General features: G+C 37.4%; 1 protein-coding gene across 1 annotated transcript in view; it reads right to left on the bottom strand.

The window, feature by feature from the left end:
• The window catches only part of LOC133517621 (cationic amino acid transporter 2), an 89984-nt gene that overhangs the window by 47670 nt on the left and 28535 nt on the right, over positions 1–13779 (bottom strand). Inside the window, exons 3-5 of the mRNA XM_061850971.1 lie at positions 11148–11292; positions 2503–2656; positions 1830–1957 (exon numbers count right to left, since the gene is read on the bottom strand). Of these exons, the coding sequence (XP_061706955.1) occupies positions 1830–1957; positions 2503–2656; positions 11148–11292 (427 nt within the window). The remainder of the gene's footprint in view (positions 1–1829; positions 1958–2502; positions 2657–11147; positions 11293–13779) is intronic.

Consider the following 13779-nt stretch of genomic DNA (forward strand, 5'->3'; position numbering starts at 1 on the left):
CATTGCTACCATTTTATCGCCTATTATTTTTCTAAAATTTTCAGCTAGAGTCTGTTCGGAAAGAGAAGAGTCGTGGAATGTATTGGGCCCCATACATTCCACGACTCTTCTCTTTCCGCACAGACTCTAACTGCCTGTCACTCTATGTATGCCATTTCGTTCGAGTTCTTTTGCAAAACTTGTACTTCAAGATTTAAATCTAGAATCAATAATCTATACTGAGAAACTAGACACTCACTGGGTACTACTTTGCAGTCCTTAACAGAATGTATTTTACTCCTTCTTAGAATAAAGTACTTAATCAATTTGGGTAGAGTGTTGGCCACTACGGTAACATATGATAAGGTGTTGTTATTTCTTTTGATAGTAGGTGTTCACTATGGCTAAGTCAAAGGCTAAGCTGCCTCCAGAGTAGAGCTTCTCCCGCTTGATTCCTGACTCCGTAACCACGGCCCCCACGCACTCTTTCATATCCGTCATTCGTTCTTCCCACAAGTCCATTAAAATCTCATCCGATGTACAGTTAACCAATTTGAATCCTAGGCCACTATAGAACCTTGTCGCTTTAACTACTCTGTACATGACATGCATCACTCAATAAGCACTGTCGTAGAAGTCATTATGACATGGTTATATAGTGGCCTAGGAATCAAATTGGTTGACCGTACATCTTCTCACATTCTGGTATTCCGATAATTACCACATCCAAATCCTCCCAGAATTTCTTTTTCAAACTATCATCACATCCAGTCTGCGGTGCATATACACTAATTATATTTAGAATCAAGTTTTTTATCATCAATTTAACGATAATTACTCTATCATTCACTCTCTTTACTTTTATCACCTTGTTCTTAAGCCCTTTATTTAACACTACGCCCACCCCATTTCTTTTCCAATCACTGTCGCCAAGTGTAAAACTTATACCCGCTCCAATTTCTCTTGCTTTCTGTCCCTTCTATTTCGTCTCCTGCAGACATGCTACGTTTATTCGTCTCCTTTCCAAAACATCCGCTAACTCTCTTCCTCTTCCAGTCATCGTACCTATATTCCAACTTGCAATCCTCAGTCTTATTTCCCAGACTAGCTTCTTATGCTGCCCCCGTCCCTGGTGCACCCTCGTCCAGTTCTTACAGCCGCCGGGTGCTGCGCCTGCGCGTCGCCTGCGGGGTACGCCCTAGCATTATCGCATTTTCTATCATCTGTCGCGCTCATGTTGTATGAGATTTGGCATATCTTTTTACGTTCGGCCGCCTGCCTGACATCAACCCTCCTTGGGAACCTAATGTTTTTTAGTGTTATTTTTAAGGCTGCATATATATGTAGTTAATATTAAGAATAGAATAGAATAGAAGAAATTTATTCAGAAAACGCTTAAGTTTAGGTACCTAATACATGAGACGACAGAATCAATTTATTATTAAGCGTCACTGAAAAGGTCTCCACTCAGCTTAATGTCAAGATACCACCTAAGGGTCTCGACGCTGGTCTTCCGTGGAAACCTTTCCGAGAGAGCGCAGCTACACGCTAAAGTACAAAATTTTATATATTTAAGTACAGAAGTTTCAAGTAAATATCATAAGGCTATAATTATTATTCAATTAAAAACTACAATGACAAATTAAAACCTTAAAGCGCCACCAAATAGCGAAGGTAGAGAGTTGAAATCTCCTTGAGGCACAATAGTCCTAAATTCTTCATATTTAAATTTGATTATGAAGAACATGCAAAAAGAGGATCAAAAGTTATGTCGTTTCTGACCTACTACGTAATAAGAGGTTGATAACCACTTTCTTCCAAACCTTTTGGGTGGTGTATGTATAACTTACCAGGTATTCTAGGACCATGTTCCAGCCGATGACGAAGGCGATGAACTCGCCGACGGTGACGTAGGAGTATGTGTACGCGGAGCCGGTGGTGTTCGGCACGCGCACGCCGAACTCCGCGTAACACGCACCTGTGTAAATGACCACTTGTATGTATAAGTATGTCGCAGCCTGATCGTAACGTTGCACAATTCCTGAGAACCTAACGCGAACAACTTCGTTCTAAGGAAATTTGGATTTTAGATGGTCGCGGTAGGCCCTCTATGGCGATGTGATCTAGCCAACCAATAAATAATGGGACAATCTTACACAAATCACTGTTACCTAATATTATTACTCTGTGGTAAACTAATATAATAATTATATTACAAAGCCAGCCGTCCGGTTACAGGTGATTTTTTATCGTTAAACTCAGAATATTCATTGTAGTATTTAGTATGTACCTATTTCACCGCAACGGAGCTTATATGAATAACACTGTGCAAATGGATGGTATATTTTTAAAATCATGTTATCTCTAGGGCTTAAAATAGATATGGGATTTATGTCAGCATTTTAATAATTATGTACGTTCCATACGTCAACACGTCAACGAATAGGTGCTAACATTTTACTTCACCGCCACATAAAAATATCGGCAGCGGCCACATAGTTCCGACATAGTCTCGAGCTGTACCTGAGAAGATGCTGGCCAGCGCGGCGATGATGAAGCTGAAGACGACACCGGGCCCCGCAAACTTGCGGGCCACTAGCCCCGACACCAGGAACATGCCCGTGCCCACGCAGGAGCCCACACCCAGCGACACCAGGTCCATCGTCGTCAGGCATCGCTGCGCACGAACACGGCTCACGTCATTATTTATTTAATTGGTACTTTAAATTGATTTGACCCTTTTAATGGTCTTTTCGGTTATTTGTGGAAAGGAGAAGTGAACATAACTAGGTACACATCTTCTTAAGTTTTATGTCCGTGGAACACTGTTTTTAAGGCCGATTCTAAGTTTTGTTGTAAAATTTTATCCATATTCTTGTAACTCGACACGGTGTAATTGGCAGTGCACAATTTGGGTATTTACAGTTCGTAATTTGCATAAGGCGGTTATCATACTGATGTGGTTTCCGGATACGTTTAACCGCCGCCACGTTATTTCTCGGGAGATTGAATTTTTGGGCGAAAATCAACGACATACTCGTACTAAAAGTTGGTGTTGGTGTCCGGATCTGACCTATTTAATTATTTCAATTTTATTACACACACAGCACAACAGTTCAACTAAAGCACTTTAAAATTACAGATTTAACCTAGACATTCAATAAGTCTACTAAAGTATACATTAATCCCTTAACCGGTAAGACCTCCACATCAAATGCGCACGGTTACAGTATATGAATACCGATATGAATTAAGATGGCGTGTTTTAAAGGGTTTATTTAGTTAGTGACTTAGTTATGCTAGCCATTTTCTCCAAATGGACAACCATTGTGCCTATTTCGTGGTCCAAAGGGTTAAAAGTACAATTAACACGCATCACACTGAGACATCGTCCCCTACCCTTGTCCAAATGATCAGAAATCGAGTCCACTATGGTTTTGACTGTTTCTTCTGTAACATCTATCTCCCTTTTTCATACACTCGCTACAAAACTCAATAAGTTAATTTATATTTTATCCCTTTATTACAAATACATAAGTCAACATTACAGATTAAGACAAACGATTATTAGCTAATTGAGTCTTGTAACGCGTTTATGAATAAGGGGGTAAATATTTTCAGCCATTACCCATAACGCAGGCGCAGGCGACTATAATGTAATGCACCAGGCAAGACACCTAAGTATTCAGTTGTTATACATATACACAAAGTGAGTAAAAAATAAAATTGCTTAATCTCTGAACCCGGCGATCTGCCAAACTTGAGGTTATGTTGGGAATCACTTATGGAAAAGTTCGAAAACTTTTCTTCTGAATATTCTCCATGCACAGCCTGCCTCTGAGTAGTGAAAGGATCGATTTTCGTTCTGAAATAGAATTAAGTAGATAGGAACTTGGAATGATAAGTTTTTCGTTTAAGAGCCCGGTAACTATTTTAGAGCAAAAATTTAAAATTGATAGATTTAGATTTCATTCATTCGTTGAAATTGTACACCTTTTGTTACGTAATATCTATATAACAAGTATTGGTTTCTATTATCACGTCTTCTCATCTTGCCTTTTAATAATATGGTCGCAAGCGTGCGTCCCCGGTAATATGTGACGAGAAGGGACGGTTTAAAAAAAAACATCATTAAATTGTGTTGGTAAATTATACAAAATGATGTAAAAGAGCAGTTTCAGAAAATGTTGTAGATTGTTTAAGTGTCAAAATTTACTTTGAAATTACGTCGATTTTTAGAGAAATTGTCACTTATTATGAAGTAATTTCTTGAGAAAATTGATTTCGTCTAACTTTAATTTACACTACTTCAAATGTATAATAACAAAAATGTAGTTTATTAAAGTTGATGTACAGGGTATGTGTAATACAAAATTACCTAACGTAAACCTATAGTGAAATCGATCTTTGAATTCAAAGCATGGATGACAAAAGCATTCTTTACACGTGGAAATTCTGTCGTGCCGCGCAGAGTGCACAGAAAAAAAGGTTAGAAAATTCATATGATTTGAGTATAAATGTTGATATAAGTCCCGTTGATAAGAACAATTTCTTTACTAGGAGGCTATTAGTTTATGCCCGCGATTAAGATTACGTTCACTTTTTGTAATATTGTATTCACTTTATATAAATATATAATAAATAAATTAGTTATTTGGGGACAAACTTACACAGATCGACCTAGCCCCAAACTATGCAAAGCTTGTACCTACTATGGGTGCTAGGCGACGGTATACATGCCTACTTAAATAATAATACAAATTCTTTATTTCTGAAATAGAAAAACAACAGTGAACATTTATGCTGACTCCCACGCTAAGTATAGACTATCCTTTGGGACATAGATAAATACATACTTAGGTATACACATAGAAAACACCCATGACTCAGGACCATCGGTTTCATAGGCAGGGTCACATCACTACGCACTAGGCCAAGCAGGTCGTCATATATAAAACAAAACTATTTCTAAATTATCCCAAAAAAATAAAAACTTAATACGAGTAAAGTATAGGTATGATACCCTCAGTGAGCAACTCAAGACTGACATGCTAATTTATTATGTACGATAGCTACATCAAAGAGAATTTGAAATAGATTGGGATTGTCAAAGAAAACTTTGTAGCCACAGTAAATTGACTGCCATCTTTCGACATGTGATTAAAACTTTTAGAGTGTCATTTGACTTTGATCCTTATTCTTTCACCGATAAATGTTAAATATCAGAAAGTGGCGCCATCTAATAGAGCGTATGGCGAACCAAAGGTATGGCGGCATCGATTCGAGCGATCTCTTTGGCTATATGTAGGAAGAATATCTAAATGATAATAAGTTTAATTCAGTGTCATTCTTGAACTGAAAACCAGATAGGTTTTGATAATATAGAGGTAATTTATTAACAAAGGTGAAGGTATCGTTTCTGATGTTCTCTGAATCACACACAGAACACAATCACATTTAGCTCAATTAAAAATTCGGAAACTGACCGACTCTGATTGGCGTTGTTAGCTATACCTGTACCCCTAGTGTAAATAAATACGATTTCGAAACGTGACGAACGCGTTTGCGTTTAGTCTCATTTTGTATTGGATTTAGAAAGAGCGCGCCAAGCGGGACGTTTTGGAAACTCAAAATCCTATACAAAATGAGACTTAACGCAAACGCGTTCGTCACGTTATGATGTCGATCAAATTTACACTAGGGGTACTGTTCCTTCGTAGTTACGTTTCTAAGGTTCCGTAGCCAAAATAAGAAAAATAGAATCCTTATGGTTTCATCTTGTCAGTCTTTTCGTCCCTCCGCCTGTCTGTTTGTCCGTATGTCACGGCATTTTACTCGAAAACTGTAAGTTGTATTTTCATGAAATTAGAAACGTAAATGTGTTTTGAGAGCCGTTTTCAATTTTAAGAATAATAATAGTACATTACGATACAAGTGCGAAAAATAGGAAATTCGAAACGAGTGGCGATAAATTAAAACACGACCGAAGGGAGTGTTTTAAATCGACACGAGTTGCGAATTACCTATTCGCACATGTATCGTACAACGTTTTACAGTACATATGGCCCTTTAAATGTTCGACACAGTAACATAATATGCTACTTCTCGCACTAGTGCTATAAAGTAGCCCCATATGTACTGTAAAAGTAATTAAAAAAGTGTTTACAATCTAACATAAAAAATATATTTTAAATAACTAAAAGTAATAAAAAGTCAGAACAAATCAATGCGAGACACATCATTCGATAGTAGGTTTTAAAAAAACTTAAAGGTTTCTAAAATTAAGTTCTATTAAGTTGATACTGTTGAAAATAATCGGTCTGAAATTCCAAAAATATGTCACTATGTCACATGTGCTACCTACTGTAAAAGTTAGCCAAGTACTGACACATTTACACAATATTTCCTCTTCAATTTGCCCAACCGAAATACCCATGTCTTCATTCATTGGTACGTACAGTTTGACAATGACTCGACTTATCAATAAAGTCCTGATATACATTAATGGTTTAAATATTTTTACAAAAACAAAAAGAATAATAAGCCATGGAAATATTGAAGAATTTAATAGCACCTATTAATACTATAAGCCCATTCAATATAACGGTCACGTGAAAGGTATAATTCGTTAAGCGGATTACGCTCGATATTCAATATTACAAGGATATTTTTAATAAATTAGTTTGGAAATTTCAGGAATGGCGAAATAATATGCATTAGTTTTGTATGTAGGTATGTACAGGATATCAATAGGGGTGTGTAGAAGGCATCCATATTTAGTAAAAACGTGTGAGATGTTGTAACAAGCATTACTTAGTAGTAGGAGGAGTCCACAAAACACCTTTACGCGTAAGAATCTTAAAGTAAGTACTTATTGATATAACTGCAACTGTAAACAAAAATTACATGTATGTTTGAAGTTGTTTTTTTATTGTTTGGAAGTATGCGGTAGTGCTTTGCCAGTACGCTTACCATATGCTGCTTGCGTTTAATGAAGGATGATACTCGTATTTTATATTCAAGCAGGTACTTATTAACTACATGAAAAAGACTTTGGTACAATTCATATTTCTAACGTAAAGCGATTACAGTATACGTATAGACGATGACAACTTTAGGGATATCATATCACACAAAAAAACTGCAAACACCAAATCCCACATCTTCGTATTTAAGGGCAATACCTATATAAACTGTTCCCAAGGGGACAAGCGGTTATCGTCATGAAAACGCCAATGTATGGTAATGAGACAAATTTAGAATGACGCTTACCTACGCTTAAAGATAATTGAAGCATGCAACAGGGAAGCCATCATGTATATGAACATTTTATAAGAACGAAAGAGGTAGGCTAAAAAAAACGTGACTAATTTCGAGCTCCTTAGCGGCCGCTAGCGGCTGGCTTTAATGATTTTTTTTAATAATATAGGAGTCGCAGATGGATCACCTGCTGGTAAGCGATTACGCCCATGGACACCCGCGATACCAGAGGGGTTGTTAGTGCGTTGCCGGCCGTTAAGATGGGAGTACGCTCTTTTCTTGAAGGTCGTATCGGTCCGGAAATACCAAAGGCAACAGTTAATTCCACATTTTAGCTGTACATACTACATAGTTTAATTTGACGAATGTTCTGGAGAAACGCACAGTTGAGCTGCCAACTAGGGCTTGCAATCCGGATATCCGGATAACCGTTTAATCTGGATATCAGTCAAATTTACTATCCGGATGATTCTTAAGTTGATATCCGGATAAAATGAATAATTCGAATACCATTTATGACAAAAAATATCATTACATTTTTTAAGAAAACTATTTGAAAAACGGTGAAAGCTAGATTGAAAACGACGTTGTCTGTTGAGTTTTTTTATTTGAATACATTTTTACGTTATAAAAACTGTTTAATTTAATTTTATTCCTTTACCCGTCTATTTCCAATTTTTTTAATATTCTTGTATGGATCCAGCGGAGGAGAACTTCGATATATATTGAACTGCCGAAGCAGATGAAGTAGTTTAGCAGAAGATATGATAACAAAGTTTTAACATTTTGCGTTTAAAATAGAGAGCTAGAGAAGCCAGTTTAGGCACCCAATACAATTGGCGAGATTAAAGCAACGCAAACTCGCTGGCTCGATCACCTGGAGAGGATGGGAGGGGCTCGAGCTGTGAGAGGAGCATATGTAGGGATCGTCATCAAATTTACATGAAATAAAGCCAAATATCTCTTGAACAACTAAAGTAATTTAGTAAAAAAAACACAGCGCAGATAACCAATATTAATCGGAGGATTGTAGAATCTCTATAACCCATAAACTATTACAAATACAGTTTGTGTCATCAGCTCGGAAAACCATCCAATCAAGTAATTAAAGCTTGTGTAAGAAAGCATTGCCAAAAATTTATTTCAACGTCGCAACTCAACACAATAATTCTTAATAACATAACTCTAACCTAACCTACATCTGCATCTGCACGGCACAGAAACGTGGTAGCTCACAATGGGCCTCATAAGAAGGCTCAAGGTCACTCTAAGAGCAATGGAGCGAGCTATGCTCGAGGTTTCCCTGCGTGATAGAATCAGAACTGAGGAGATTCGCAGGAGAACCAAAGTTGGCGACATAGTTTAGTGAATTGCCAGACTTAAGTGGCAGTGGGCGGGCCACATTGCTTGCAGAACCGATGGCCGATGGAGCAGAAAGGAGCGTACTAGAAGACGCAGCGTAGGAAGGTCCCAGACTAGATGAACCGACGATCTGGTTAAAGCCGCGGGAAACCGTTGGCTGAGGGCAGCGAATAGCCGTTCGTTATGGAGATCCTTGGGGGAGGCCTTTGTCCAGCAGTGGACGTCTTTCGGCTGAGATGATGAACCTAACCTAACGGTTTCCAACTGTATGTTATTGCATCATCTTCAAAGGACATTTTACAACGTTTATCCTACGTGCGTTGTCGTTCCGCCTAAGTACCTAATGAAATTTTGTATACTTACAATAATAACCTTCTTAGATAAAAAAAAAACGAATCCAAATAAAACGTTCTCATAAAATGAACTCCCGAACATTGATTTTCACAGTAAAGCATAGGCAAAAAGTCATTTTCAAGTGAAATTCGGATAAAATATCGGTGAAAAGTTTAGACGCCTAAAAATACCTTAACACTTGGCTGTTACGCATACTTATTTACGTAAAATGTAGAGTGAGGCAACGAGCGAACGAGAGGGAGCGAGGGGATAAGTTAGCCTTTGTACATAACATTTGTTTTTTGTTTTATTTTAGCTATTATATGTTAACCTGTTTATGTGCAATAAAGTGACATACATACATACATACATGCATCTCTACGCAGCGCTAAGGAGTCAAGGGGATCCGAAATACGCCGGCAGTCGACAATTCGAGTCGCTCTTCGTTGGATGCGGTCCAGAGGGAGAAGCAGGTACTGGGGTGCCCCCGCCCATAGATGAGAATTAGGTCCTGGCATATCATTGACAACCGGCGTTTTATGCGTAGCTTTTCCAATATGGACTTATTAGTACGCATGACTGCCTAAGGTATGCGTAAAAGCCGGCGCCAACACCACATCTTAAACGCGTTGATACTCTTGATCAAATCTTGATCTTGATCATCAGGCGGGCCGTATGCTTGTTTGCCGACGTGGTATAAAAAAAATCTGCTCGTTTAGTCTATGTCTCATAACCATAGAGAAAGATTGGGAACACCAGAGAATGCACAAGTCTAACTTTCGTCTGTTTTAATATACCTCGATCTTTCCAGATCTTATCGAACCGAGCCATGGCTCCCTTCGCAATTTGAATCCTCCGGATATGGCACTTAACAACATTGTGATTTTGTCCGCACTTTGGATTTTTGACAGGAAATCTTGTACATTCTAGACCCTGTACGTTGTACCTGTACGTATGGAAGGTAGAGGTAGTAGTAGGTAGAGGCAGAACTGTTTCAAAAGTATCCAGATGTCAGCTATAAATAATAGTTCCAAATCTCTCCAGAGTAGCGCTGGAGCTAAGAACGTAGGCGTTATTGACGGAGTGAAGTGCGATGTCTATGATTTGAATTTTTTCAAGTATTCTAGGTATTGTAACGCCACCTATAAGGTTTAATGACGGACAATTTTTGGTACATGGAGATTCTATGCCTTACCTCTCCCTTTCATACCTGAACGGATATGATGGTCGTATTTGTCTACGTGACCGCGTGATAATGCCAGGGTCTGTCTCTTTCAATCGCGTGCTGATAAAAAGTTACACTTATTTTATCACGTATCGTAGATAAAGCCATTAGTACATAATTCACCGTGTGAATGATCACGAGACTTTTTGTTTTCATCGGTCAATCCGATTTTCCCCTAAATTTATTCTTTTCGATTCGTGTTTGAGGAGTGTCTTTTCAAAACGATCGGGTGTAACCAAATTATTATACATGAAGTAGGGTGCAATACAAAGTGCAATTTTTGATGATTTAATTGGTTAAAATAAATCTTTATATTAAATAAACAGGTTTACAACTTATTTTTACGTAAGTAGGTACTGGGTCAGAAGATAACCAAAGTGCAACACTGTGTATGTAAAAGGATGAAACAAGCCGTTTTGATCCAAATCCAACGCCAACAAACTGTCTCGCACTTTGGCGAATATTTTGTTTTGTGGTACACATATTTTATATTTTAATGTTATAATAAATAAATAAAAAATAATAATATCGATTTTAATCCATTTTTAGAGAAAAAGAAGAGACTTTTAGGAATTTAATCTCTTTGAAAATTATAAGCTGAACTGAATAATAAGTTAAAAAAAGAAGGAAATAAGCCCTTTTCAAAAGACACTCCTCATTTATCACCTCGGCTATGCTCCTAGCGGCGGCATCATGATCGCGTTTGTATCGCCTGTCGTGTTATATGTAACTTTAGTACTTACATACTTGTTAGAACGTGACAGTAGGCATGGTGACAGGCGATAAACTGCCGAATCCGACTCAAGAGCAGCCGATTCAACGGAGCCACACCGTTTTATCGCCTAAGTAGTGTTTAGTTGTAATTTTGTAAAATGTATATGTATGTTAGTCTGTAAGGTATTTGTAATATGGGCCTAGTTGCCTGAATCAAATAAATAATCAATAAATAAAGAGGTGATCATCTTAGCCATACAGGATAAGAACTTACCGAAAGCTTCTGCTTGCCGGGCACAGCAATGTCCTGCGTGGTCTCGGAGTCGCGCGGGTCCCTGGTGCGGATGAGCTTGGTAAAGATGTTGTGGCCGTCGCGCCTCATGCTCCCCCAATCCACCTCGCGTAGTCGTTTCATGGCGCTATCGAAAATGCAAACACATTACTCGTTGGCACTCCATTGAGTCTACAAGGAAACACATATATGGCGGCCGATTGTAAGATCAGGCAGATCGTGAAATTCCTAGGGATTTCGTGAAACGTGAAAATCGTTGTCTCGTTCCCGGAGGTTGTTCCGTTTCAGGACAGTTTGCCCTTCGGGCATTTGAAGCAACCTAACGAACCTATCCTACCTATCTATGTATCTATAGTTTAATGCAGTGTTTTTCAAAGTGTGGGTCGCGACCCCCAGGGGGGTCGCGGCACTTATCCAGGGGGGGTCACGAAGTTTTGAGAGAAACTTATGGAAGGTAGATTAGTTTTTTTTTTTTTACTTAAATAAAATCCAATCCTATAACATTTAAAGGTCGTTATTGTACATATTAATAAAATAAATAATTATTAGATAAAAGGTAAACTGTATTTATTTAATAGTCAAATTAAATGAGCTCATTCTTTACACTGAATAAAGTTAAACTGTATTCAGTGTGACGAATGAGCTTGTTTCATTTTGACTAATTTGTCAAACTGGGGTTCCTGCCGCGATACGCAGACGATTAAATAATTTTCTAAATTCAATCTATTCCTTTTTTTCGTTTTGATAATGACCGTTGTTGAAAACGTCTGCTCGCATAAATATGAAGTAGCAAATGGGATCAAAACTTTAAGGGCTTCTTTTGCTAGATGGCGATATTCAGCCATTCTTTTAACCCAGAACGCACCAATCGAGACGGATACAAACTCCAATTTAATCATTCTATCAGCTGCAAGTTCCAAAAGTGTACGAGTTTGATTTGTTTCATAAATGAAACACCTACCTAATTAATGGTTACGTGTCAATTGCTAGTAAATCTGTTTACTTTTCCCCAGTTTTTATCGAATGCTATTTCGAATGTCATGTTAACGGCAATGTGTTGGTAGATTTCATGGAGTTTAATTAGGATCCAGGGATATACATTAGCCAAGCCGTGTACGACGCCTGGTCGGTTCGAGCTAACACGGAATATTTAAGCGCGCGTAAGTGCCTCCTTGCAGGTACACCTTTAAATATGAAGCCATCCGGTAGAAAGCATATATGGCACTAGCATGCTTATAACTTTTACCCTAGCTCAAATAAAAATTGGAAGTGGAAACAAGTCACTTTATAAACGTTCGCTTTTTAGGATTTCGTAGTCAACTTATAATTTCGCCATGTCCGTCTGTCTGTTTGTCCGTGATCGTTAGTGCTAGAAAGCTGCAATTTGGCATGGATACATAAATCATGGCGATAGAACGGTATAATAACACTAGGTACAATAAAATTGTTTAGGGTACTCTCATAAAAAAATATATATATATTTTATTTGTTTTCCGCTTTAAGAGGCCGTTATCGATTTTAGTCGCAAAAATGTCAAATTGACAGATTTAGGGCATGAAATTGTACACCTTTTGTTAACTATTAGAAATAACAAGTAAGGTAGAAGTACTAGTGCTCGACGCTGCCCTAGTACTCGACATGGGCACTTTATGTCAAAGTGACAAGGATTAAGTTCGCATACAGACAAATCTTCGTTGTTCAAATTTAACCTATATTTCCATGAAATAAAGTGCCCATGTCGGTGACTTGTGCAGCGTCGAGCACTAGTACTTCTTACCTTACTGGTTTCTATTGGCACGTCTTGTTATCTTTCATTTTAATAAATCATTTTTTTGAAAACAGACTCACTTAATTAGTAATGATTATTTCTCTGATGGACGTTAAGGTAAACGCGCGTAAAGCAGTGATTTTGTCGATCTTATTTGTAAATTTCGTAAAGTTTGAACTGCTAAAAATGGTAATTTTATATTACACATATCCTGTACTTCAACTTTAATAAACTACATTTTTGTTATTATATATTTGAAGTAGTGTAAATGAAAGTTAGACGAAATCAATTTTCTCCAGAAATTACTTCAAAACAAGTGACAATTCTTCTGAAAATTGACTTAGTTTCAACGTAATTTTTATACATAAACAATCTACAACATTTGCTGAAACTGTTCTTATACATCATTTTGTATAATTTACTACCATAAATATTTGAAGAATTTTAAAAAATGTCCCTTTCGTCACCTATTACCGGGGACGCACGCTTGCGACCTCATTATTAAAAGGCAAGATGAAAAAACGTGCTAATAGAAACCAAAACTTGTTATTTAGATGTTACGTAACAAAAGGTGTACAATTTCAACGACTAAATCTATCAATTTTAAATTTTTGCTTTAAAATCGTTACCGGGCTCTTAACCAAATGTTGTGGAGTATAGTTAAATATGTATTTCGAAATGATAAGGGTATCCAACAAACATTTTTGATGAAGTGAATATTCACGGAAATATTCGCATCGACAGAAAAAAAACAAATCAACAAGAGGTCTAAAAATGTTTTTATTTCGATAGACAACTTATGTAACTTATTTTATTTATTTATACTTGATTGCACAAAATACAAAG

Source organism: Cydia pomonella, chromosome 1 (genome assembly GCF_033807575.1).
Source record: "Cydia pomonella isolate Wapato2018A chromosome 1, ilCydPomo1, whole genome shotgun sequence".
In the NCBI taxonomy this organism is placed as follows: Eukaryota; Metazoa; Arthropoda; class Insecta; order Lepidoptera; family Tortricidae; genus Cydia; species Cydia pomonella.